The 25,146-nt window shown below is 44.4% G+C and overlaps 1 protein-coding gene across 1 annotated transcript in view; it reads left to right on the top strand.

Moving 5' to 3' along the window:
- Window positions 1–837: 837 nt before the first annotated feature.
- Window positions 838–25,146, top strand: part of LOC109907801 (acid-sensing ion channel 1-like) — an 83,378-nt gene continuing 59,069 nt past the window's right edge. The window contains exons 1-2 of the mRNA XM_031793980.1: window positions 838–2,157; window positions 6,977–7,172. Of these exons, the coding sequence (XP_031649840.1) occupies window positions 1,796–2,157; window positions 6,977–7,172 (558 nt within the window). The 5' untranslated portion in view covers window positions 838–1,795. The remainder of the gene's footprint in view (window positions 2,158–6,976; window positions 7,173–25,146) is intronic.

The following is a 25,146-nucleotide window of genomic DNA, read 5'->3' as shown; positions in this document are numbered from 1 at the left end:
AAATATTTCTAGTTTGTACAGGCTTCCTTCTTTTCACTCTGTCACTTAGATGAGTATTGTGGGGTAACTTCAATGTTGTTGATCCATCCTCAGTTTTTCTCCAATCACAGCCATTAAACTCAGTGCCTGTTTCAAACTTTTGTAACTGTTTCAAAGTTACCATTGGCCTCATGGTGAAATCCCTGAGCTGTTGTCTTCCTCTCTAGCAACTGAGTTTGAAGGATGCCTGTATCTCTGCAGTGAATGGGTGTAGTTAATAACTTCACCATGTTCAAAGGGTTATTCAATGTCTGCTTTTTTTTTTTACCCATCTTCCCAGTGGCGGTTCTAGCTTGTATGCCTCCCTCCCTATTATTGCACACAGAGTCCACGTCTACTGCTGTATTTATTTAGGCTTGCCATAGAACATGGGTTGAATACTTATTGACAAGACATTTCAGCGTTTCATTTTTATTTACATTTGTAAACGTTTCGAAAAACATAATTCCACTTTGACATGTTGGGCTATTGTGTATAGGCCCGTGACAAAAAATATATATAAATGTAATACATTTTAAATACGGGCTATAACACAACAAAATGTTGAACACTTCCTGTAGGCACTGTGCCCATTGGGGGCTAAATGTGTCTTGGTTTATTGATGAACACGCATACAATACATACAATGTAGGCCTACAGTTGATCTCTTTAGTGCATATAGCGTTAGAGAGAGAGATTAAAATGATGATATGGCGGGTGCGTTCTTTTGTGTTCTCCTATCATCTGTTTGCATGATTGGGGAGTTAACTTAGATCACAACTGCATGCCACAGTTCACACCTCTCAGTGTGGCGCAGGACTTGTCCTCTCGCTTGCACTCTGCTCTCACTGCGAGTGCTAGACAAATATGCATGAAGAAAAAAACGCTCACGAGTCACGACCGACCAATGCAACAGCGAAGCCCTCAGTCCCACGGAACATCCCCTCGGACCTCTCCCTGCGGATATAACCGCGGTTCTGCCAAAAGACAGACACAAAGGAACGACGGATATGAATTCGTTTTCAACAGGGAGCTGAAGCTGGACAGTCAACACGGATGAGCCCTGTCTCACTCACTCCTCTTCATGCCTCCATGACGTGCGTTTCTCCTTTTTTTTCAGTCAACAATTAATCTGAGACCAACGCTCGATGACCGAACGTGGTCCATATCTTTCACAGCTGCAACTGTTTTACGCGTTTTGAGATCGGCTACCTGGACTTGACAAGACCGCACAGAAGCAGTGTTTCCGAACACCGTCCAACGATCAAGACTTTTCTTGCGGAAAAGAGAAGCATTTTGGTGACTCATAGACTACTCTTGAATTATTAGCTTTATGTTGACTCTTACTGAGAATTCATGCGCGCCTGACTTCAATGTGGGAATCCTGCGTTTTTTGCATTCCGCCTTTTGGATGGTGATAACCACGCGACAGCAAATCCCGCGCTGGTTTCCCGCACGTTCTGGCAGTTAGTCGTTAAATAGCTATTACTTGCCTATTGCCAGGTGTATCGGAGATGCCACAGGTGCATGGTATGGATTTTATATGAAGCAGATGCTCAAAGATCACATATTATTCGACATATTCATATTATTATTATCACATATTATTCGTACGAAATTGAACGAGTACATGATTCTGTAGCGTGTGTTTTTTTATCAGCTTGGATAGATAGTTGAATACGGCTGTGAGGCGAAGTAATTTACCCGCCTTCTGAACTGCAAACAACTTCAATGTCCCTCCGCATTCTGTATAGCTATTAACCCAGGCTGTAACACAATGGACCTCAAAGTAGAATCAGAAGAAATGGACTGCAAAAAGCCACCCGCTATTGAAGTTTTTGCGCACAACTCAACGCTGCACGGAATTTCGCACATCTTCACCTATGAGCGAGTCTGCGTCAAGCGTTGTCTATGGGTCGTGTTCTTCCTGGGCTCCTTGACTTTATTAATGTTTGTGTGCGTGGACCGTATACACTTCTACCTGGAGTATCCGCACGTCACCAAACTGGACGAGATCTCGACCCCGATGATGGTGTTCCCCGCTGTCACGTTCTGCAACCTAAACTTTTTCCGCTTCAGTCACGTGACGCGCAATGACCTGTACCACGCAGGCGAGCTGCTCGCGCTGCTCAACCAGAGGTGCGTTAAACTTGTGACAAAATGTGGATTTGCAGTGGCACTCTATTCCCTATAGCATGCACTACGTTACGTTTTGTCTGGAGCCCTGAAATGGTACCTTATGCTCATGTGGCCCTGGACCAAACTACACAGGGACATTTGAACTCATAACCATAGATCAGAGTGGAATCATCAGTGGGAGTTCATTAGACATAGTCGGGCAGTAGCCCTAGTTCCCTCAAAGGATTTGGTTCCCTTCGACTAATAATCACATTCAGACTGTTTTGCTATGTTTGCCTAAAGAAGAGGATATGCAGTGTAGAGAGATGTGTGTGACGTGATCTCCTGTGCAGAGCACAGTGCACACAGGTGTCACCAGTAGCCACCAGTTTGGTGTAAGACGTGTAAGTTCAATTCAACAGTGCTGTACTGCAGGCCTATATTGTTAGCTTATTGATTTACAGATCCTCTCTGTGAGACATTCAGCCTTTACAATAGTCATGACAAGTCAGAGGCAGAACTGAATCAGTCATAAGTAAGACGAATGGTGAGGCTGGCAAGGTGCTCCGTCGTCTGTAACGGTGTTTGTGCCTCACATCCTCAGGATGCACTTTTTTCTCACTCTGATGCTTTGATTTCCTTACTGTTGGTGAGTCATGCCAGCCCCGCTTAGAGAGGAAGCCCTGATTTGTCTGGCCTTGGTTGGATGAGCCGAGAGGGCTTTACTGTCACAAAACCCCAGAGAAGAGCAGCAGCAGCAGCTGTGAGAGGACGGTATTACCGCCTCGCTCACTGGTGCACAGCCCCGTGCCATCTCCAACTTGGGGTAATGTGTGGGGCTTAAGACGCTAGAGACAGACGTTGCTTGCTCTGATTAACAGGAGCCAAAATGAAACCATATTTGTAAAGAATGCATTTGGCAGACTGCACTCCACAGTCTTTACTAAGTATTGTAATATTAGTCCCTGCATTCCATCAAACCCTTGGGATTCGTTATTACCCAATTCCAAATCCGACACTCCTAAAGGGTTCTTCAGCTGTCCCCATAGAAAGCGTTCTACCTGGAACCAAAAATTATTCTTCAAAGGGTTCTCATATGGGGATAGCCAAATAACCCTTTTAGGTTCAAGATACAACCTTTTTTCTAAGAGTGTATGGTTCCTTGTTGTTTCTACCAGGGATGACAGATAAGGTGTAGTTGTCTGAAATGAAAATGGTTTATATTGTACACACTGTACAGTGTGCGACTAGACATTGGCTTTCTAAGAGTGGGAGCAGGGAGTGGAGGAGGTGTATCATATTTCCATGCAGAGAAGAGTTTGACTAATACCTGCCTGAGACTGTGTGATTAACACACTGCTATCCCCATGGCATTTTGATTTGATTTGATAAGGATCCCCATTGGCAACAGCTAGTCTAACTGTGGTCTGACACGTAGTGAAAGAGACATCACAGACAACAATAGTTTACGCTTTACATACAAAAACATAAACGTGTGAACATCACAGACTTAAAAAAAAAGAAGAGAGACAACTAAAGACGCACACGTTTAAATATGAACAATACAGCTGAAGAATAATAATGTGGGTGTGTGTGTATGGTGTCAGTATCGTCTCGCAAATGTCAGTGCTGATGGCTGATGAGACGATCACAGCAGGCACGTCTGGCTCTCCATCCCTCCCTGTTTGATCGTGTTGCTGCCCGCCGGGCTCTGCAGCAACAGCTGATGCATTTCATCGACACACACAGCGTCTGAGGTGGAGCTACGGGAAAGACACAAGTGGTGGCAGGAAGAGGAAGGACTGTCACTGGACAGAGAGAAAAATGACAGCAGAGAGACCGAGAAAAACCACGAGGGAGTGGAGCGAAGGGATAGAATGAGGGAGTGGAGCGAAGGGATAGAATGAGGGAGTGGAGCGAAGGGATAGAATGACGGAGTGGAGCGAAGGGATAGAATGAGGGATTGGAGCGAAGGGATAGAATGAGGGAGTGGAGCGAAGGGATAGAATGAGGGAGTGGAGCGAAGGGATAGAATGAGGGAGTGGAGCGAAGGGATAGAATGAGGGAGTGGAGCGAAGGGATATAATGAGGAGTGGAGTCGAAGGGATAGAATGAGGGAGTGGAGCGAAGGGATAGAATGAGGGAGTGGAGCGAAGGGATAGAATGAGGGAGTGGAGCGAAGGGATAGAATGAGGGAGTAGAGCGAAGGGATAGAATGAGGGAGAAGATGAGAGATGGCTGTCGAAAGTGGGAGAGAAACACAAGAACTGACATAATTAGGGAATGTAAAAGAGGAAATCCCAAATAATATGATATAGGGCCCCGTAGGCACAATGAGTTTGGTGGTCTGGTTTTCATTCAGGGGGAAACGTCCCATTTCATCATTTATGACAATTCCACACAGTCACTAGAACGGGCATTTACGTCATGGTGGTATGACTGATGAATGCTTTGTACAATGTACCATCTGGTACAGGTTTCTGCTTCTTGATTGAAATGGTCAGTCTTTGTGAAGTAAGCTTTATGAATGAATACTTGTCTCCTTGTCCTCGCTCTCAGGGGAAGAAACGTGTGTCACATTATCAAGAGGCCGCATTTCCATGTAGTATCACATGACAGCAGACCCAGTAACTGTTTGAAATGGTAGGCCGACATTATATCATCACGCGGGCACTTGTTCTGAGGCTACGTTTATGTCGTTATGTTAAACCCATAGTCTTCAGGAAAGAAAAACGCTTGAGAGATTAGATCAAAAATATTTTCAAAAACGGCAAGCTTTTCGATTCCCAAGAGGGAGAACTTAAGAATTCAGTTTCCAAAAAGTATGAACTTTGTCCATTCAGGGAGTCAGCGAGAATGGCTGCTTAGCAGAGAGGGAAATATCAGGTTTTCTTCCCCATTTCCACAACTTTAAAACCACTTGACTTGTTTGGAGAATTAGAGTCGGTGCTTATTCACTTATCCTGTCTCCCATGGTGGAGAGGCAATGTGGTTATTCCCTCATTTGTTAAACCCTCATCCAGAAATGAAAGTGCTGGTGGTGTGAAATCCAATTGAGCGACTCTCTCGCTCTCGCTCTCTCTGTCTCGCTCTCTCTCTCTCTCCCCCTTCCTCCCTCCCATCTCTCCCCCCACGCCACCTCCAGTGTTTGCCATGGCTGCTCTGGGGAAATGTCTCGTGGCGGGATATTAAAACTCCATCCATACTGTGGGAAAAGTGTCAGCTCGTACTGATTCTGTCAGGCTTGTGTGCGTTTGGGATTTTTATCTCATAAGTGCACACTTGACAGCTTTATCCACTGCAGCAACATTGTCGGGAGCAAAGGCCTCAACTCAATTAAGTCCTCCTTTAATCAATGGAAGGCTCTGTTTGAGATGGCACTTAGCAACAGCCATAGAGAACATCTAAATTGGATCAGATAGGTACCTCCTGAGGTACTGGGCCGTACTCTCACCTCATCGGCATAATGAACCAAATATGAGAGGAGGAATAGTAGATGGGTAATTCAATGTTTAATGGCTTTCAGTTTGAAGAGTCTGGCTTTCTATTAAACTTAGTTTACTCAGGTGATTTGATGGCTCTGTAACCCCTAGACTTTTTTATTTATCTTTTTACATAGATTGGCCACAGACTTTAATGCAGCACACTTATTTTATGAGAATCATTGTGTGCCCGTTTACACTCTGCCAAGACCAATTGTTCTAGATCCCACATCGGATTAAAAACCCCTTCTTATGAGTCAAACCTATTTGAATTTTTTTTTTAATCACGCTCATTCCTTTAACGTTTTGAGGTGTTTGGTGATGCCGTGTTGTGATAGCACAACACGGCACCACCAAGTCAATATGGAGCGTGCCAGTGGACGTTACGCTGCTATTTATTCATGCTGGGCAGCAGGCAGACATCATGGTCAGATTTAGCCGGCCTCTCCGCTGCTCTATTACAAGAAGATCTCCCACTGATTATGTTGTGTGCAGTGAGTGGGTAGACTCTCCCTTCCCACTCTGTGACTTATTATTGTGTGGATGGAAGGAAAACATACACACAGGAACACACATGCTTGTGCAAACACACGTGCACAATCCAACTCACATGGACACCCACAGACGCACACATGCACATGCACAACCACAAACACACACACAGTGTGAATGAGTAACCACACACACACACAGTGTGTGTGCGTGTGTCTATGTGTGTGAGTGAGTGAGTGAGTGCATGGGTGCTAAGGTGCGGAGAGTCAGTGCAGGTGGTCAGTGCAGCTCAAGTGTTCAGCAGTCTGATGTCTTGCAGATAGAAACTGTCTCTGAGCCTGTTGATATCAGACCTTATGTTCCGAAACCGTCTGTTCGGCGGTAAGGAAGTGAACAGCTCGTGGCTGGGCTGTGTGTGGGGTTCTTGATGATGCTGCAGGTCTTTCTCAGACACCGTTTCAAGTAGATGTCCTGGATGGGTGGGAACATGGCCCAAGGGAAGACAGTTTGTTTTCCCAAGAGTTGATGGAATTCACTTCTTATTAGTAAACCGAAACTAAAGGGATTCACAATACATTTTTTCAATGTAAATCACAATGTGACATTGTCTAAACCCCCCCCAAAATATTTATTTGTGTTATGCCTTTTCCATAAATGTGAGAATGGCTACATCTTACTCTTAAAAGCTCACGTCTGCCCAAGCTAATTGCCATGATTTCAAACATGTATTTTTTTGTGGGAAGAGTAATAGCAGGAGGAAGGGCATCAATTGACCTACTTTTGAATATGTTGAACAATTAAGTTTGTGACTAAACTATTTTGGATTCCTTCCTTCCTTCCTTCTCTCTCTCTATCTCTCTCTCTAGATATGAAATTAGGGACACCCACCTGGTGGAGGACAGTGTTCTGGAGGCCCTGAAGGACAAAGCTGACTTCCACAACTTCAAGCCCCGCCCATTCAACATGCGCGAGTTCTATGACCGCACAGGACATGACATCAAGGACATGTTGCTGGCGTGTCACTTCCGGGGGGCCGAGTGCAGTGCCGATGACTTCCAAGTGGTAAGTTACCCGAGGGCCTTGGATCATCTTTCAAGACAATCGTTGTGTTTATGTACCAAAGACACACAAAAAAACAACAGCAACTACTACTAATGCTCTCAAAAACGGTATGATACAGTATGTGCATCTCTGCTCTGCTTCCTGAGTCTGTTTGTAGTACATCTGACTGCTACTCAAAGTCAAAATTGACCTATATCACAATACATTTCTCTTCATATCTAATTTAATGCTGTTATGAGCGTGGTGGCTCTACTGTGCTCCACTGTGCTATTTGACTCAACCAGGCAGGAATGCCCTCTTGTGATCACCCACCATGCCCACAGCTGATGTTTGAGAGCTTTGGCAACAAACAGAATCCCTTTTCGTAATGTGTTTGTTAATCTATTCAAACACTGTTTGTAGTGTAATCCCTCAAACTCAGGTTGGAAGCTAGTCTTTTATCTTTCATTATTTGGGATTTTTTCCCCCATCAAAACAAGAGAGCGGCTGGCACGGCATGCTGCGTGGAGCTATCCTCTGAGACTTGGTGTTCAAAGCTGCATGTGGGAAGTAGATGTGGAATATGCGGTAGAGATGGGATGAAAGATTCATGTTTAAGGGAGACTGTGGGATACTGTACGTAATGGACGACATATGTGGCTGGCACTGTAAACATTTGTTTTGTAATTTACTGCAGCTAGCTGATGCAACTTCATCATAGGGTCGCTGGTGGACTTACCATTAGGCAGAAGAGGCCATTTCTTTAGGCCTCCCATTATCAAGGGGTCTCGTGAGCTGGGCATATACAAAAATGCAGTGGCAAGAGAAAGTGTGTGAACCCTTTGGAAATGCCTGGATGTCAGCATAAATTGGTCATAAAAGTTGATCTGATCTTCAGCTAGGTCACAACAATAGACAAACACAGTCTGCTTAAACTGATAACACACAAACAATTACACGTTTTCATGTCTTTGTTGAACACACCGTGTAAACATTCACAATGCAGGGTGGGAAAAGTATGTGAACCCTTGTTGACTGGTTTACCCTCCTTTGACAGGAATAACCTCAACCAAACCTCAACCAAACGTTTTTTCAGCAACAGTGCTGAACTTTCTCCATTTATAGACAATTTGTCTTACCGTGGACTGATGAACATCAAGGCTTTAAAATATACTTTTGTAACCCTTTCTTGCTTTATGCAAGTCAACCATTCTTAATATTAGGTCTTCTGAGATCTCTATTGTTCGAGACATGGTTCACATCAGACAATGCTTCTTGTGAACAGCAAACTCAAAATTTGTGAGTGTTTTTTATAGGGCAGGGCAGCTCTAACCCAACATCTCCAAACTCGTCTCATTGATTGGACTCCAGGTTAGCTGACTCCTGACTCCAATTAGCTTTTGGAGAAGTCATTAGCCTTGGGGTTCACATACTTTCCCTACCTTCACTGTAAATGTTTAAATTATCTATTCAATATAGACAAGAAAGATACAATAATGTGTGTTATTAGTTTAAGCACACTGTGTTTGTCCATTGTTGTGACTTAGATGAAGATCAGATCAAATTTGAGGACCATTTTATGCAGAAATCGAGGTAATTCCAAAGGGTTCACATAATTTTTCTTGACACTGTAAAAAATTGTTTCATTTTTTTTTTTCACGGGGCGCTGTTGGAAGCCAAGGATATAGAACGTGATTCCCTATCGCCCCTGAGTTAGTGACCAAATTTATATATTTAACCTTGCAAAATGGTATATACAGTATTTATGTTTGGTCAGGCGTCTGAAGAGACTTCCAAACAATTCAGATCAGGTCTGAGAAATGTACGTTTGTAATGTCGTCTACCTGGCCAAAAAACGGAATCTGCAAGAGCAGGCCGCAGCAAGCCCGCACCCTCTCCTGATTCACCCCGCCACCGGAGGCCAAGGCTAATGTCGGCCCCACGGGAACACTGATTGTGGAGCTACTACAATCCGTGATGGGCACCCTAAAATTTACTGTCTCTCTACCAATCTCAGGTCAGAGATATCAATGGTCAAAGACAAGCTTAAAAGAAATCTATTGAGAGTATACAGAATAAGCTTGATGCACACGGAGCAGCCTTATTGGAGCTGGAGCGCGGTGCTACAGACCACAGCTCTCGCATTAGTGAGCTAGAGGCTAACGTTGGCTCAATAACAACTAGGGTGGCATACCTCGATAATAGATGCAAAGATATGGAAAGTAGAATGCAGAGGAACAACATTCGTCTTCTGGAAATACCGGAGGGAGTGGAGGGCCCAAGACTGACAGAGTTCATGGCCCTGCTGCTTCAGGAGCTGCTCGGCCTGGAGGAGAAGCCGTTGCTAGACCTGGCCCACCGCGCCCTGCGTAGCCGGCCCCCGGGATGGAGAACCCCCCGCGACCATTTGTCATCAGGGCGCATTGCTTTCACGGCTGCAATGACATACTGAGGAGATTGGGAGAAGCATATCCTCTCCTCTGCAAGGGTAAAAGAGTCTCGGTATTTGCGGACTACACCATGGACTACACCATGGCTGTATCTAAGAAGCGGGTTAGCTTCGGAGCTGTGACGCGCCAGCTACGCGCCTGCCCGGGCATGAAGTTTGGCCTCATCTACCCTGCGGTTGTCAATGTATGAATTTTAGGAATCTGGTGTGATGATGATATTTGACGTAGCTTGTGAGCTAATCATTTACTGGCTTTATCTCCATGTTCTGTCACACTCTGATCTATTTCACATGTCCTTGTGATTGTCTCCACCCCCCTCCACGTGTCGCCCATCTTCCCCATCATCCCCTGTGTATTTATACCTGTGTTCTCTGTTTGTTTGTTGCCAGTTCGTTTTGTTTGTCAAGTCAACCAGTGTTTTTCTCAGCTCCTGCTTTGTATGATATCAGATATCTTCTATTTGAGGCTCCCTCATGCTCCTCTCGAGGCATAATAAAGAAATAATTAAAAGATCCCCATCAAAATGTGTGTTTAAGCTAGAGATATTATTGTTTTGCATGGGCTGCGTCTCAAACCACCGCATCCACCGATTTCGGCCGTCCGTATCTGGGGTGGAAGGTGGTCGAGCTACAGCAGTGTTTGTCAGACTAGGAGACATCCCAAAAATCGGTCTTCTCACAAAAACATCTGTAGTGTCCGAACGGTTTGGGATACACACTAATATGACCCTATATGGAAAGATGGGACTCTCCATTTTGCTCTATAAGCCCCACAAATTTCACGAGACTAGTCTAAAGGTAACCCGGTGCCAGGCCGAAAAATGAATGGAAATTAATAGGGCATTTCCACATAAAAGGCATACGGGTAATTCCACAATAAATTATTATAGATCTTTTTCTTAGCTTTCTTACATCATATATCTCTCACATACACTGAAGTATTTGATACACTGCCGATTTTGCAGGTTTTCCTACTTACAAAACATGTAGAGGTCTGTCATTTTTATCATAGGTACACTTCAACTGTGAGAGACAGAATCTAAAACAAAAATCCATAAAATCACATTGTATGATTTTTAAGTAATTAATTTGCATTTTATTGCATGACATAAGTATTTGATCACCTACCAACCAGTAAGAATTCCGGCTCTCACAGACCTGTTAGTTTTTCTATAAGAAGCCCTCCTGTTCTCCACTCATTACCTGTATTAACTGCACCTGTCCACACACTCAATCAAACAGACTCCAACCTCTCCACAATGGCCAAGACTAGAGAGGGTGTAAGGACATCAGGGATAAAATTGTAGACCTGCACAAGGCTGGGATGGGCTACAGGACAATAGGCAAGCAGCTTGGTGAGAAGGCAACAACTGTTGGCCCAATTATTAGAAAATGGCAGAAGTTCAAGATGACGGTCAATCACCCTCGGTCTGGGGATCCATGCAAGATCTCTCCTCATGGGGCATCAATGATCATGAGGAAGGTGAGGGATCAGCCCAGAACTACACGGCAGGACCTGGTCAATGACCTGAAGAGAGCTGGGACCACAGTCTCAAAGAAAACCATTAGTAACACACTACGCTGTCATGGATTAAAATCCTGCAGTGCACGCAAGGTCCCCCTGCTCAAGCCAACGCATGTCCAGGCCCGTCTGAAGTTTGCCAATGACCATCTGGATGATACAGAGGAGGAATGGGAGAAGGTCATGTGGTCTGATGAGACAAAAATATAGCTTTTTGGTCTAAACTCCACTCGCCGTGTTTGGAGGAAGAAGAAGGATTAGTACAACCCCAAGAACACCATTCCAACCGTGAAGCATGGAGGTGGAAACATCATTCTTTGGGGATGCTTTTCTGCAAAGGGAACAGGACGACTGCACCGTATTGAGGGGAGGATGGATGGGGCCATGTATCACGAGATCTTGGCCAACAACCTCCTTCCCTCTGTAAGAGCATTGAAGATGGGTTGTGGCTGGGTCTTCCAGCATGACAATGAAACACACAGCCAGGGCAACTAAGGAGTGGCTCCGTAAGAAGCATCTCAAGGTCCTGGAGTGGCCTAGCCAGTCTCCAGACCTGAACCCAAAATAAAAAATTTGGCGGGAGCTGAAAGTCCGTATTTCCCAGCGACAGCCCCGAAACCTGAAGGATCTGGAGAAGGTCTGTATGGAGGAGTGGGCCAAAATCCTTGCTGCAGTGTGTGCAAACCTGGTCAAGAACTACACAAAAAGTATGATCTCTGTAATTGCAAACAAAGGTTCTGCTTTTCTGATGTATCAAATACTTATGTCATGCAATAAAATGCAAATTAATTACTTAAAAATCATACAATGTGATTTTCTGGATTTTTGTTTTAGATTCCGTCGCTCACAGTTGAAGGGTACCTATGATAAAAATTACAGACCTCTACATGCTTTGTAAGTAGGAAAACCTGCAAAATCGGCAGTGTATCAAATACTTGTTCTCCCCACTGTACTTCTTTTTTATTTTAATTTTGACTATCTGTTTTTCCATGTATGATTCTCTTATTAAATCCATGTCTATCTGCTAGTAGCAGTGAGGCCAAATTCAATGTTTCTTCAAATAGATTTTTTAAATATATATTTTTTTTATACCAAAAGGGGTGCTAACATTCAAAATCAAATAGCCAATCGATCCTTGGTAGGACCACCTTGAAACAATTCCATATGTTGGCTAAGGAGAAACTCAGCCCTGGGCCCTTAGACTAGGGGCAGGCACGTGCACCGACTCCAGACTTGCCCTTCCAAACTCCAAAGTGCCCTTTTGGGTGGTGGTATAATTTCCCCCCTGCTGTGTGCTGATACACTCAGCAGAAAGACAGAGAGGTAAATCACAATCAGTAGAATAAAATCGAGCTAGCCAACAAGCAGATATACATCAATCATCCACATCAATGATCAGCTGATAGCCCACCCTCTTTTCCCGATGTCAATCACGCCTTTAAGATAAAATAGTAGTTTATCAATCCCCAGAGGGGAAATTGGATTGCACCAGCCAATACATACATCACCAATAAATACACCATAAAAACACAACAAACATAAACGCATCATCATCAATATTTATACAAAATGTAAAAATAATTAAGTGTCCGTGTTAAAAAGCCTCATATCTTATGGTAAGAAGGCTCTGTTGAAGGTCAAGTTAATCTGTCTGCCATCACACTGTGATGCTCCAGGCAGGTACTGTGGAGTGTTGGCTTCTCAACTTCTACGCCATTTGAGGATTGCCTTATCCAGCATGGTCTCTAATTTGTTCTGGTTGGTGCCGATGCTAGATCCAGCCTTGCATCCTCCCAGGCAGATTACACAGTAAAACAGGACACTAGCCACAGAATGTGTGCATTTTTGAGCAGACATCGAAAGATCTGAGCTTCCTTAAAAAGAATAACCTTTGCTGAGCCTTTTTTAAAACCATGGATGTGTTCTCTTTCCAGTGCAGCTTATCGTCAATCACATTTAGCTCCAGGTGGTTTTGGCTGCCCCATGCCACAAATTAGGATATGTCCTCCCTGTATAGGGAATCATCATCCTTCATGATGCAGCCTACAATGGCTGAATTGTCTGAAAACTTTTGTAGGTGACTGTCACGTTCTGACCTCAGTTCATTTATTATGTCTTTGTTTTAGTATGGTCAGGGCGTGAGTTGGGTGGGTTGTCTATGTTCCCTTTTCTATCTTTTTGGGATTTCTGTGATTGGCCTGGTATGGTTCTCAATCAGAGGCAGCTGTTTATCGTTGTCCCTGATTGAGAACCATATTTAGGTAGCCTGGTTTCACTTTTGAGTTGTGGGTGATTATTTTCCGTGTCAGTGTTTGTTACCACACGGGACCGTTTCGTTGGTTTCACTTTGTTATTTTGTATTGTGTTCAGTTTGTCTTATTAAAATGGACACTTACCACGCTGCAAATTGGTCCGACCTCTCTTACTCCTCATCAGAGGAAGATGACAAACGTTACAGTGACAGGTGGCTTGGGAGTCCCGGCAGTCTGCTGTGTAGAGGGTGAAGAGGAATGGTGACAAAACCGTCCCTTGTGGGGCACCTGTGTTAGTGATGATGTTATCTGAGCCCGAGTGGTTCTGTAGTCTGACCCACTGCGGTCTGTCAGTGAGGTAGTCCATGGCCCAGGTGATGGTGGAAGGATGTAACTGCATGACTTGGAGTTGGCGGGCTAGAATATGGAGCTGGATGGAGGCAATGTAACTAGCTTGCTTACAGTTTGTGATGAGGAGTGAGTGTGTCGTTGTTCCATTCATTTTCAGTCTTGGAGAGTACACGGCCTTTGTACTATGCTCCATTGATTTAGTTTTGATGAAATGGTGATTTTCCTAGACACTGTCGTATCTCACCAGAGGACAGTTATGGAGGATTTTCTCTTTAATGCATCTTTGAAAGCCCTGTCCGGCCATCCCTCTCCTGTACCACTCCCCTGCTGTCCACGCAGCACTCCTGAGAGAGAGAGAGAGCTCTCCTAAGAGACTTGGCATTCAAAGCTGCATGTGGGAAGTAGATGTGGAATATGCGGTAGAGATGGGATGAAAGATTCATGTTCAAGGGAGACTGTGGGATGCTGTATGTAATGGACGACATATGTGGGTGGCACAGTAAAAAAAAAAAATCTGCCGCTAGCTGATGCTAATTCATCATATGGTTTTACTCTAAAATCTCCCACTGGGTTAAAGTCTCCTTGCCATAAATCTGCTGCGTTGGCTGGTGATGGATCCTCCGCCAGTTGCCAATAGACTTAGCTGTCTTCCATTCATTTTCAGTCTTGGAGAGTACACTGTCTTTGTACTCTGCTTACTGCCCCATTGATTTAGTTTCAATTAAATTGTGATTTTCCAGGACACGATCATATCTCACCAGAGGACAGTTATGGAGGGCAGAGAGGGAGCGAGAGAGAGAATTGAGCCAAGGTGTTAAGATGTGAATTGTTAATTATTTACAATATTTTCTGGCATGTACAGGTGAGGCTGGAAGTGAGGTCTTTGCCAATGCCCCATTGATGGGCATAGCAGTGTTGATCAGTTCCTGGCACCTCATCAAACATACTAGTCGGTCACACACAAACACACACTGCAGGATCTACAAGCTCTAGATCAGTGGAAAATGTGTTTGCTTTGAGGATCTTCTGGTCTTTGATGTTTTGCAATACACTGTGAACGCTAGCTACCGTATTTATATTTTTCAGATCAGCTGGACATAGATCAGGTCAGCATGTGTGGAGTAAGATTGTGTTTTCATATTGGTCTCATCGCGACAACGTCCCTTGGGATCAAGTAGGATTTTTTGAGCACGTTACCCAATCATTACGATGAGTAAGATGATGTTCGAGGATGAGTTTGATGAGATTTTTCATGTAATAAGCCTCAGCCATTAATTCTGAATGATATATTCCATTATGATATGCCAACCACGGGGACAGAGATGATATATTGCAAAAAGTGCCTGGGGTGATGGATGCTTGTGCAATTTAACAACCAATCCAATGATGTGGAATAGTGGAAGGCCCAATTGCATCTGATTTTAAAAACTGATTTGTGAGAAAAAAAACACTCATTTAATTAAAAGATTAGAAAAACATCCTTCCTAGATTTGTTTATGGTATCGGCCTCATTCTTAGACCATTGCCTTTAAAGCAATAGCCCGATGTGCATGTAGGGAGAGAAATTATTGTCCACTTGATCTACACAGAGTACTTTTTGAATCATCTACTTTCGGCTGATTAGCGTTATTCAGGTACTGTGCCAATACCCCTAGCACAGAGACCCCTAGAGGGCGTAGTTCTTCCTGATGTCGTATTACCTCTAGGCGTCGACGCAGTCGGCCCAGTCGGTAATACAACCCGCGTCTCCCATGGACTGGCTCATATATAAAACAAGCTCCATTCAGTCTGAAAAGGAGTCAAGCTCATCCATAACTCGATTTAAGGGCTCAATGGTGGGGGGAGAAAAAAAATGGAAAATTTGCATACTTTTTCACCACCATGCTTGAGTGGAAAATGCTACTTCCTGATGTTGCGGTGCGCTCTCAGCCCGGAGTAAACAACAGACTCACGAGGTGTGCAACATCCGGAAATGATGTAATTAACAGCCAATGTTTACTTTTTAATGTCGGGCTGTGACAGTCATTTGCAAATGAGTCTGACACAATGTATCTTACCTCACCACCACCAGTGAGATGGGTGTGGTCGTTGCCTGTCCAATCGGAGCTTCTCAAAGTCAGCGGGCGTGGTTGACAGTGCGGACCTCATCTTTGCTCTCACATCCAACCTGGATCAATATTTGGTTTTCGTGCAGACGAGAGCACTGATGGTGCTTTCAAGACAACTTGAAAGCACCATCAGTGGTCAAATACGTGGTCAAATCATGACGTCCGTGATCTTCAGGTCGGAAAGTCGGAGCTCTGGAAAGAGGCCCGAGTTCCCGAGTTTGATTTCCAACTTGGATGACCGTTCAAATGATTTTTATCCCAGTCAAGAGCTCCATTTTTTTTGTTAGTTCCTAGGCATCTTGAACACACTGAAGTCGGAAGTCGGGAGATTTCACTTACTGGCATGTCAACTGAGCCAGGATCACAGTAAAAATGGATTGGGAAGTAGGTCCCAAAGTGCTCTTCCAAGCGATGGAGGTGCGCAGTCATCACTCGTGTGGGACACTTACTGATGCTGTTTTCTGTTAGCAAACATACACAGCCGAAGCAAGGGGGCATGGTTCGCTTTTGTGAAGGATCTCTCCAATAAGAATTCTTTCCTCTGAATCCACTGATTCAGGTCACTCCATGTTTTTGTTACATAGGCAAGGAGACACATTCTATTTTCATTACCTAGAAAGTCAACCAAGTCTGTTTTTTATTTACGTTTTTACATCCATTGTGAATGATGAACAGTTCCTCTCTCAGTGTGAAAAATCTTTCCAAAACTCCCCCTTGACAACCACCAAGCCTCTGTGTGAAATAGAACATTGTCATACTCTGATCCCATATCTCCACTTAGTTTCGTGAACAGGCGTGCGTGCAGAGGATGTGGTTTGATGTGGTTCACAATGGAAGTTACCTGCTGCAGTGTATCTCTGAGTCCTGTGCTCAGCCCTTTTGACTGCTAGTTCCTCTCGGTGTATCATACAATGCGTCCATCTGGCAGAGGCAGACACATTCATAACTGGAGTGCAGAGTCTGTCCCGCCATAGATGGAGCCTCATCTGTGCAAAAAGCCCACCATTCGATCCCATGCAATCTGTTTTTTTGTCAATATAGCACACTGAACATCCTCTGTGCCGTTTCATGCTCGGGAATCTTGAGACAGAACAGTATGTCCTCGTGAATAGCATCCCCCCCCCCCCCCCCCCCAACATGTATATCGGACAGAAGTCAAAGCATGGGCATCTCAGCCCTCACAGCCAACATCCATTTGGAAGAGCATAAGCTGCATAGTTTTTGATTCGTTCAGTCAAAGTTTACTCTTGATTGATAGCAATAGCATACATTCCTCATTTAAGAGTGGTCTCTGACAGTTATTGACGTGAGTTTCTGTGCCTCTGCCTCCCCAATCGTTGTTCTCACCATATCAACTGCAGCCGGTAATATCAAGGTCTCTGCAACAGTGTGGGGTTTCATAGCGTAGCGGGCTTAGTCATTCTCCATGGGAATGATTCAAGTGCAACGGTCAAGTGTGGCCTTTTCCCGTGATCCAAGGACACTCTCTAGTTGAATTTGATATTTTAGATTTGAATAGTGGTTTTACATTACAATGGTTTTGAGATACAAAAGAAGATATTATAATATATCGTTTTTATTTTCTTAGTGCATTTCTATCCAGGATCCCACATGGGGTTGTGACCCTTAGTTTGGGAACCTCTCAGCGAGCTAGTAGAAGTGCAAGAAGCAACTAGGAAACATGTTTGTCTGAGATATTCGTGTCAACAATCAAATGTTTTAGGAAAGAGGGAAAATGACGAAGTGATTGCCAAATGAATAAGCATAAATGATAAAGAGGCAGCGATTACTGAGCCATTGAGTGAATCCTCCACCCCCTTGCTGCCTCTCAACGACTGATGGATGGAGGGAATGATCGGGGATAATTGGCCTCTTTAAATATGGCTGTGGGACAAAGAGATGGAGCTGGTTCAAAAATCCTCCCAAAAGAACTGAGGGAGAGAGAAAGAGCTGCTGAAAAAAGAGAAAAATGAGAGACAGAGAGAGATATACAGAGAGAGAGACAGACGGAGACAGAGAGGAATAGAAAGGGTGAGAAAACACCTCTAGGGACCTCTGCATCCTGCACTGATTGTCGGCCCCTCTTTCCTGTTTGTCAAATGCAGGCTTTGACAAGCCTATCCAGGGAACCAGGCACAGCAGCTGTTAGGTTACTGTGGGTTTCTTCTATGTTCCCTGCTGTACGCTGTGCCATGACAGCTGTGCTATTACTTCCTTCCTCTGATCACTGTCTGTCTGTCATGTCGACTCCGGCAACTTCCTTTTCCTTGCGGGGTTTGGTGATAGACAAATGCAAAGCAACAAATCGCCGGCATCCTCACAAAAATAACTTTGGATCCTTGCACATCGCTGCCTCATTTTAGCCGTGAAGGCATTTAGCCGATAGAAAGCATCAAATTGCGTCTAAATTGGGCCGAAGCAAAAGCACTCTGTGTGAAGACGATTAACTTAACTTCAGCTTTGTGACCTGTGTGGGTGTTCTTTATTGGAGGCCTCTCCAACATATTCCAGGAAGAATCAGGAATTGCCCAAGGCAACTGTCTAGGCCCCTTACTTTTTTCATTCTTTGCTAATGACACGCCACTGGCTTTGATTAAAGCCATTAAAGTGTGTCTATGTATGCGGATGACTCAACACTATACATGTCTGCTACTACAGCGACTGAAATGACTACAACACTTAACAAAGAGCTGCAGTTAGTTTCAGAATGGGTGACAAGGAATAAGTTAGTCCTAATTATTTCAAAATTAACAGCATTGTTTTTGTGACAAATCATTCACTAAAACCTAAACCTCAACTAAATCTTGTAATGAATAATGTGGAAATTGAGCAAGTTGAGGTGACTAAACTGCTTGGAGAGACCCTGGATTGTAAACTGTCATGGTCAAAATATGTTGATACAACAGTAGCTAAGATGGGGAGAAGTCTGTCCAAAATAAAGCGCTGATCTGCCTTCTTAACACCACTATCAACAAGGCAGGTCCTCCAGGCCCTAGTTTTAATCGCACCTGGACTACTGTTCAGTCGTGTGGTCAGGTGCCACAAAGAGGGACTTGGCTCAGAACAGGGCAGCACGGCTGGCCCTTAAAAGCACACGGAGAGATAACATTCATCATATGCATGTTAATCTCTCTCTTGACTTGATCACTACTTGTTTTTGTAAGAAGAGTTGACAAGATGAATGCACTGAGATGTCTGTTTAAACTACTAGCACACAGCTCAGACACCCATGCATGCCCCACAAGACATGACACCAAAGGTCCATTCACAGTCCCCGAGTCCAGAACAGGCTATGGGAGGCGCAAAGTACTACGTATAACCATGGCTACATGGAACTCTATTCCACATCAGGTAACTGATGCAAGCAGTAGAATCAGATGTAAGAAAGAGATAAAAATACACCTTATGGAATAGCGGGGACTGTGAGGAGACACACACAGGTGCAGACACATGCAAATGCACACACACGCTAGCACACACTCCACACACTGGTACATTGTAATATTGTTGTATGGTGGTATTATACATTTTGTATTGTAGATGTACTGGTGTAATAATGTTATTTGATGTGGTGTTTTATCTTTTTTTTTTGTTGTGTGTGTGATGTAAGTGCCTTAATGTATTTGGATACCAGGAAGGGTGGCTGCTGCCTTTGCATTATCTAATGGGGATCACTAATAAATGCAAGTACAAATACCCTCAGGCCCACGAGTGGTGTTTATCCAACCATTCTCCCGCTTTCTTTTTCTCTCTTTTCTTCTCCTTTCAACAATGTCCCTCACCGCTCCTTCATTTTGACCACTACATCTCCTTCGCACCACCCCCATGGGCATGACAATTCTCATTATCTTTTCATGCTGCACTCTCTCTATCCTCCACTCCTTTGCCATTTCTCCCATTCCCCCAGAATCCCTCTTCATCCCTTTTCGGTGAGTGTCAGGTTTTCAAAAAAACAAACAAAAAAAAGACGAGAAGTGAGGCGGAAATTTAAGGAGCATGTGAAATCACTTAAAGGGGCAGCGTGGAAGTTGATCCCTCGTGCCGTTGTGATGAGGCATGCACTGTACCAAATTAGTTTCTTTCCCTCTGCTGAATACAATGTGTCTAGTGCTGACCATCTCAGAAGTTTGATCAATGGTTTGATCAATTTGGCTTTACTCAAAGCAGTGGGTGAATACTCGTAAAGCTTATGAAGAAGAGTGATATAAGTAATGTTATAGGCTAGCCAATGCCCAGTTGCCAACACTGGACCTTCCAAATAGAGCAGGAGACTGGAGGTGATGGGAGAGCACATTGTCGAATAATAGTGAAGACATCAACACGATGAAATAACAAATATGGAATCATATAGTAACCAAAAAAGTGTTAAACAAATCAAAACATATTTTAGATTTTAGATTCTTCAAAGTAGCCACCCTTTGCCTTGATGACAGCTTTGCATACTCTTGGTATTCTCTCAACAAACTTCACCTGGAATGCTTTTACAACAGTAAAGGAGTTCCCACATATGCTGAGCACTTGTTGGCTGCTTTTCCTTCACTCTGCGGTCCAACTCATCCCAAACCATCTCAATTGGGTTGAGGCCAGGTCATCTGATGCGCAGCACTCCATCACTTTCCTTCTTGGTCAAATAGCCCTTACATAGCCTGGAGGTGTGTTGGGTCAATGTCCTGTTGAAAAGCAAATGATAGTCCCACTAAGCGCAAACCAGATGGGATGGCATATCACTCCAGAATGCTGTGATAGCCATGCTGGTAAAGTCTGCCTTCAATTCTAAATAAACCACTGACAGTGTCACCAGCAAAGCACCATCACACCTCCTCCTCCATGCTTCACGGTGCGAACCACACATGAGGAGATCATCATTCAGCTATTCTGCGTCTCACAAAGACAAATTTGGACTCATCAGACCAAAGGACAGATTTCCACCAGTCTAATGTATATTGCTCGTGTTTCTTGGCCCAAGTAAGTCTCTTCCTATTATTTGTGTCCTTTCGTAGTGGTTTCTTTGCATCAATTCAACCATGAAGGCCTGATTCACGCGTTCTCTGAACAGTTGATGTTGAGATGTGTCTGTTACTTGAACTCTGTGAAGCATTTATTTGGGCTGCAATTTCTGAGTCTGGTCACTCTACTGAACTTATCCTCTACAGCAGAGGTAACTCTGGGTCTTCCTTTCCTGAGGCGGTCCCCATGAGAGCCAGTTCCATCATTGCGCTTGATGGGTTTTGCGACTGCACTTGAAGGAACTTTAAAAGTTCTTGAAATTTTCCGCATTGACTGGCCTTCATGTATTAAAGTAATGATGGACTGTCATTTCTCTTTGCTTATTTGAGCTGTTCTTGCCATAATATAGACTTGGTCTTTTACCAAATAGGGCTGTCTTCTGTATACCACCTTGTAACGACACAACTGATTGGCTGAAACATATTAAGAAGGAAAGAAATTCCACAAATTAACTTTTAACAAGACACACTTGTTAATTGAAATGCATACCAGTTGACTACCCCCATGAAGCTGGTTGAGTGAATGCCAAGAGTGTGCAAAGCTGTCATCAAGGCAAAGGGTCAGTACTTTGAAGAATCTCAAATATAAAATATATATTTTGATTTGTTTAACACTGTTTTGGTTACTACATAATTCCATATGTGTTATTTCATAGTTGTTATGTCTTCACTATTATTCTACAATGTAGAAAATTGTAATAAAAGAAGAAAACCACTGGAATGTGTAGGTGTGTCCAAACGTTTGACTGGTACTGTATGTGTGCACATGTTCACATACACTTAAGCTGACAGGAATGCACACACACACAAGCACACACTGGCAGACACCAGACGCATGAATACACACACACACACACACACACACACACACACACACACACACACACACACACACACACACACACACACACACACACATGACTTTATTTTCATTAAAAACACACACACACAAACAGGCATAGGCAAATGTGCACACACATTCACAGGCATATGCATACCACAGGAGACTGCTGAGGAGAGGAGGGCTCATAATAATGGCTGGAATGGAGTGAATGGAATGGTATCAATGAATTTCGAAACCATTCCATTTATTCCATTCCAGCCATTATTATGAGCCCATCCTCCCCAATTAAGGTGCCACCAATCTCTTGTGATGCACACACAGGCATACGCATTTTCAAATGCATAATGCACGCGCACACAGGCATAGGCACACACGCACTTCATGGCTCACTCTCCACACAACGCACATGATCTTGTCCGAGAAACCAACCCAGAGGGACAAGAGGAACTGACCCTAAATAAATATTTGATTTGTTTTGCCATTTCTCCACAAAATACAGCAAGATAGATTACAGGCGGCATAAAAAAAAATACATTCAATGAGATACAGAAGTTTAAAGTGGATGAATGCATTTCTCTACCATCAATTCAAAGCTTCCCCGTGTCTTAGCCCAGTCTGATAACCCTATCCAAACCCCTCATTGAAAGCGGCCTCCAGATGAGCGATAATGCATCTCCTATTGTTCTGGGAATGGAGCGTCACCGTGCATCACTGGGACTCCAGTTGGCTCCTAGACGGATCGGTGGCGTTGCTCAAACGCACCCTATTTGCCCAGACCTGAGAGAGAGAGAGAGAGAGAGAGAGAGAGAGAGAGAGAGAGAGAGAGAGAGCGAGGGAGAAACGCTCTTTATGAATACATTTCAGACGGTGTAGAAAAACACTGTGTCTGAAAATAGCTCTATGCTGGCTGCACAGCTTTTCTCTGCGCATGGTTTATTTATCCCGAGGATTAGTGCAGGTGAATGGAGGGCTGGCTTTCTGTGCTGTGGGGGTTTGATGCAGGCTTGCATGGGCATGGACCGCCTCTGACTCAGACCCCTTTCATGCCGCTCTGAGGGAATGGCAGAGACAGGAGTGGGGAGTAGAGTTCAATATTTTCCCTTTTTTTTTTTTTTTTTTTTACAGATGTTCCATCCATGAATAAATCCTTTTTCTCCTAGGTAACCCGGTATTTCCCGCCAAAACTGGAAGTGTCATTCAAAAGCATTATACAGCATATAAATAGGCCTATGTCTGGATTTGATTAGAGCTTGGATCGAAAATTCAAGCCTGATACTGCCTGATGAGCCATACATGAAATACATTTGATGAGCCCTACAGTAAAGACATGTAATGAGCCCAAGCCCTAAATAGTCAAAATGATTGTGTCGTTATCCAATACATGTACGATACAGTCTACTGCACATTACTACACACGACAGAAAAACATAAAAGCCCATAGATGTAGCTATCTATATGCTCTCTTTGGTAAATACTGTAATGAAACTAGCTCCAGTGGGCTCATCTTTTTGAGTGTGAACTGTATTACTGTGCTGTATTGTACTATGCAGTATTATATGACTGGAATTATGAAACTCATTCTGGTGCAGCACATGCGGCCAACAAGTATAGGCTAGTAAATTTGATTTTCATTTTGAAATATAATCGGGCCTATATGTATAATTAGTAGGCTGATACCTTTCATAATATTCCCCCTAATGTTATTCGTCTACCTCCTCTTTCTCTATTGTTGCTTCCTTCCTTTCTTGCCTTCAACAGTTCATTTGAAATAGGTTTTGTTGTCCTCGTCATCGTCCGCCCAATGACGTCCTTGAATATTATAGGACGTAGATCAAGTGGTGAAGATTGAATGGTTATGGGTCTGAGTAAATAACTGCTGTAGCCTGCCGACGTCGCACTTTCGCTCTTCTTTCCACCTACCAGGGATTTCTATTGGCTGCTGTGTTTTACATTCAGCGAACAAGAGCTTGCTTACCTCTTCGAAATAGTCTATTGGTATGAGAAATGCAAAATCAATTCTGTCCAGCAAACTATTCTAGTCTAGCTTTTCCTGCATGGGACTGCAAGAGGGCCAGCGGAGCACAGGTGTGTGCGTATTGCGCAAGAGACAGAGGCTATAAGTTAGAAGCTTATTATGCATAACCCTGTAACGGCTCTCTTCTATCTCCTCCTCTGACGAAGAGGTAGAACAAGGATCGGACCAAAATGCAGCGTGATGATGATTCATGATATATTTTAATGAAGGGAAACCTATACATACAGAAACTACAAAACTAACGAAATGAAATAATGAAAACCGAAACAGCCCTATCTGGTGCAAACACAAAGACAGGAACAATCACCCACAAAAACACTCACAGAATATGGCTGCCTAAATATGGTTCCCAATCAGAGACAACGATAATCACCTGACTCTGATTGAGAACCGCCTCAGGCAGCCATAGACTACGTAGACACCCCACAAAATACCTAAGACAAAAACACACCACAATAACCCATGTCACACCCTGGCCTGACCAAATAATTAAAGAAAACACAAAATACTAAGACCAAGGCGTGACAGAACCCCCCCCCTAAGGTGCGGACTCCCGGACGCACCTCAAAACCATAGGGAGGGTCCGGGTGGGCGACTGTCCATGGTGGCGGCTCCGGCTCGGGACGTGGACACCACTCCATAAATGTCATAGTTCCTCCCCCTCGCGTCCTGGGATAATCCACCCTCGCCGCCGACCATGGCCTAATAGTCCTCACCCAGAACCCCACTGGACTGAGGGGCAGCTCGTGACTGAGGGGCAGCTCGGGACTGAGGGGCAGCTCGGGACTGAGGCAGCTCGGGACTGAGGGGTAGCTCGGGACTGAGGGGTAGCTCGGGACTGAGGGGTAGCTCGGGACTGAGGGGGAGCTCGGGACTGAGGGGCAGCTCAGCACTGAGGGGAAGCCCAGCACTGAGGGGAAGCCCAGCACTGAGAGGAAGCTCAGCACTGAGAGGAAGCTCAGCACTGAGAGGAAGCTCAGCACTGAGAGGAAGCTCAGGCAGGTAGTTGGCTTTGGCAGATCCTGGCTGGCTGGCGGATCTGGAAGAGTCTGGTTGACTGGCAGATCTGGAAGAGTCTGGTTGACTGGCAGATCTGGAAGAGTCTGGTTGACTGGCAGATCTGGAAGAGTCTGGCTGACTGGCAGATCTGGAAGAGTCTGGTTGACTGGCAGATCTGGAAGAGTCTGGCTGACTGGCAGATCTGGAAGAGTCTGGCTGACTGGCGGATCTAGCTGCTCTGGCTGCTCCATGTAGACTGGCAGCTCTGGCTGCTCCATGCAGACTGGCAGCTCTGGCTGCTCCATGCAGACTGGCATCTATGGCTGCTCCATGCAGACTGGCATCTCTGGCTGCTCTATGCAGACTGGCAGCTCCATGCAGACTGGCATCTCTGGCTGCACTATGCAGACTGGCAGCTCTGGCTGCACT

This window comes from Oncorhynchus kisutch, linkage group LG17 (genome assembly GCF_002021735.2).
Source record: "Oncorhynchus kisutch isolate 150728-3 linkage group LG17, Okis_V2, whole genome shotgun sequence".
NCBI classification, from domain to species: domain Eukaryota; kingdom Metazoa; phylum Chordata; class Actinopteri; order Salmoniformes; family Salmonidae; genus Oncorhynchus; species Oncorhynchus kisutch.
This window is presented reverse-complemented; position numbering and strand designations above follow the sequence as displayed.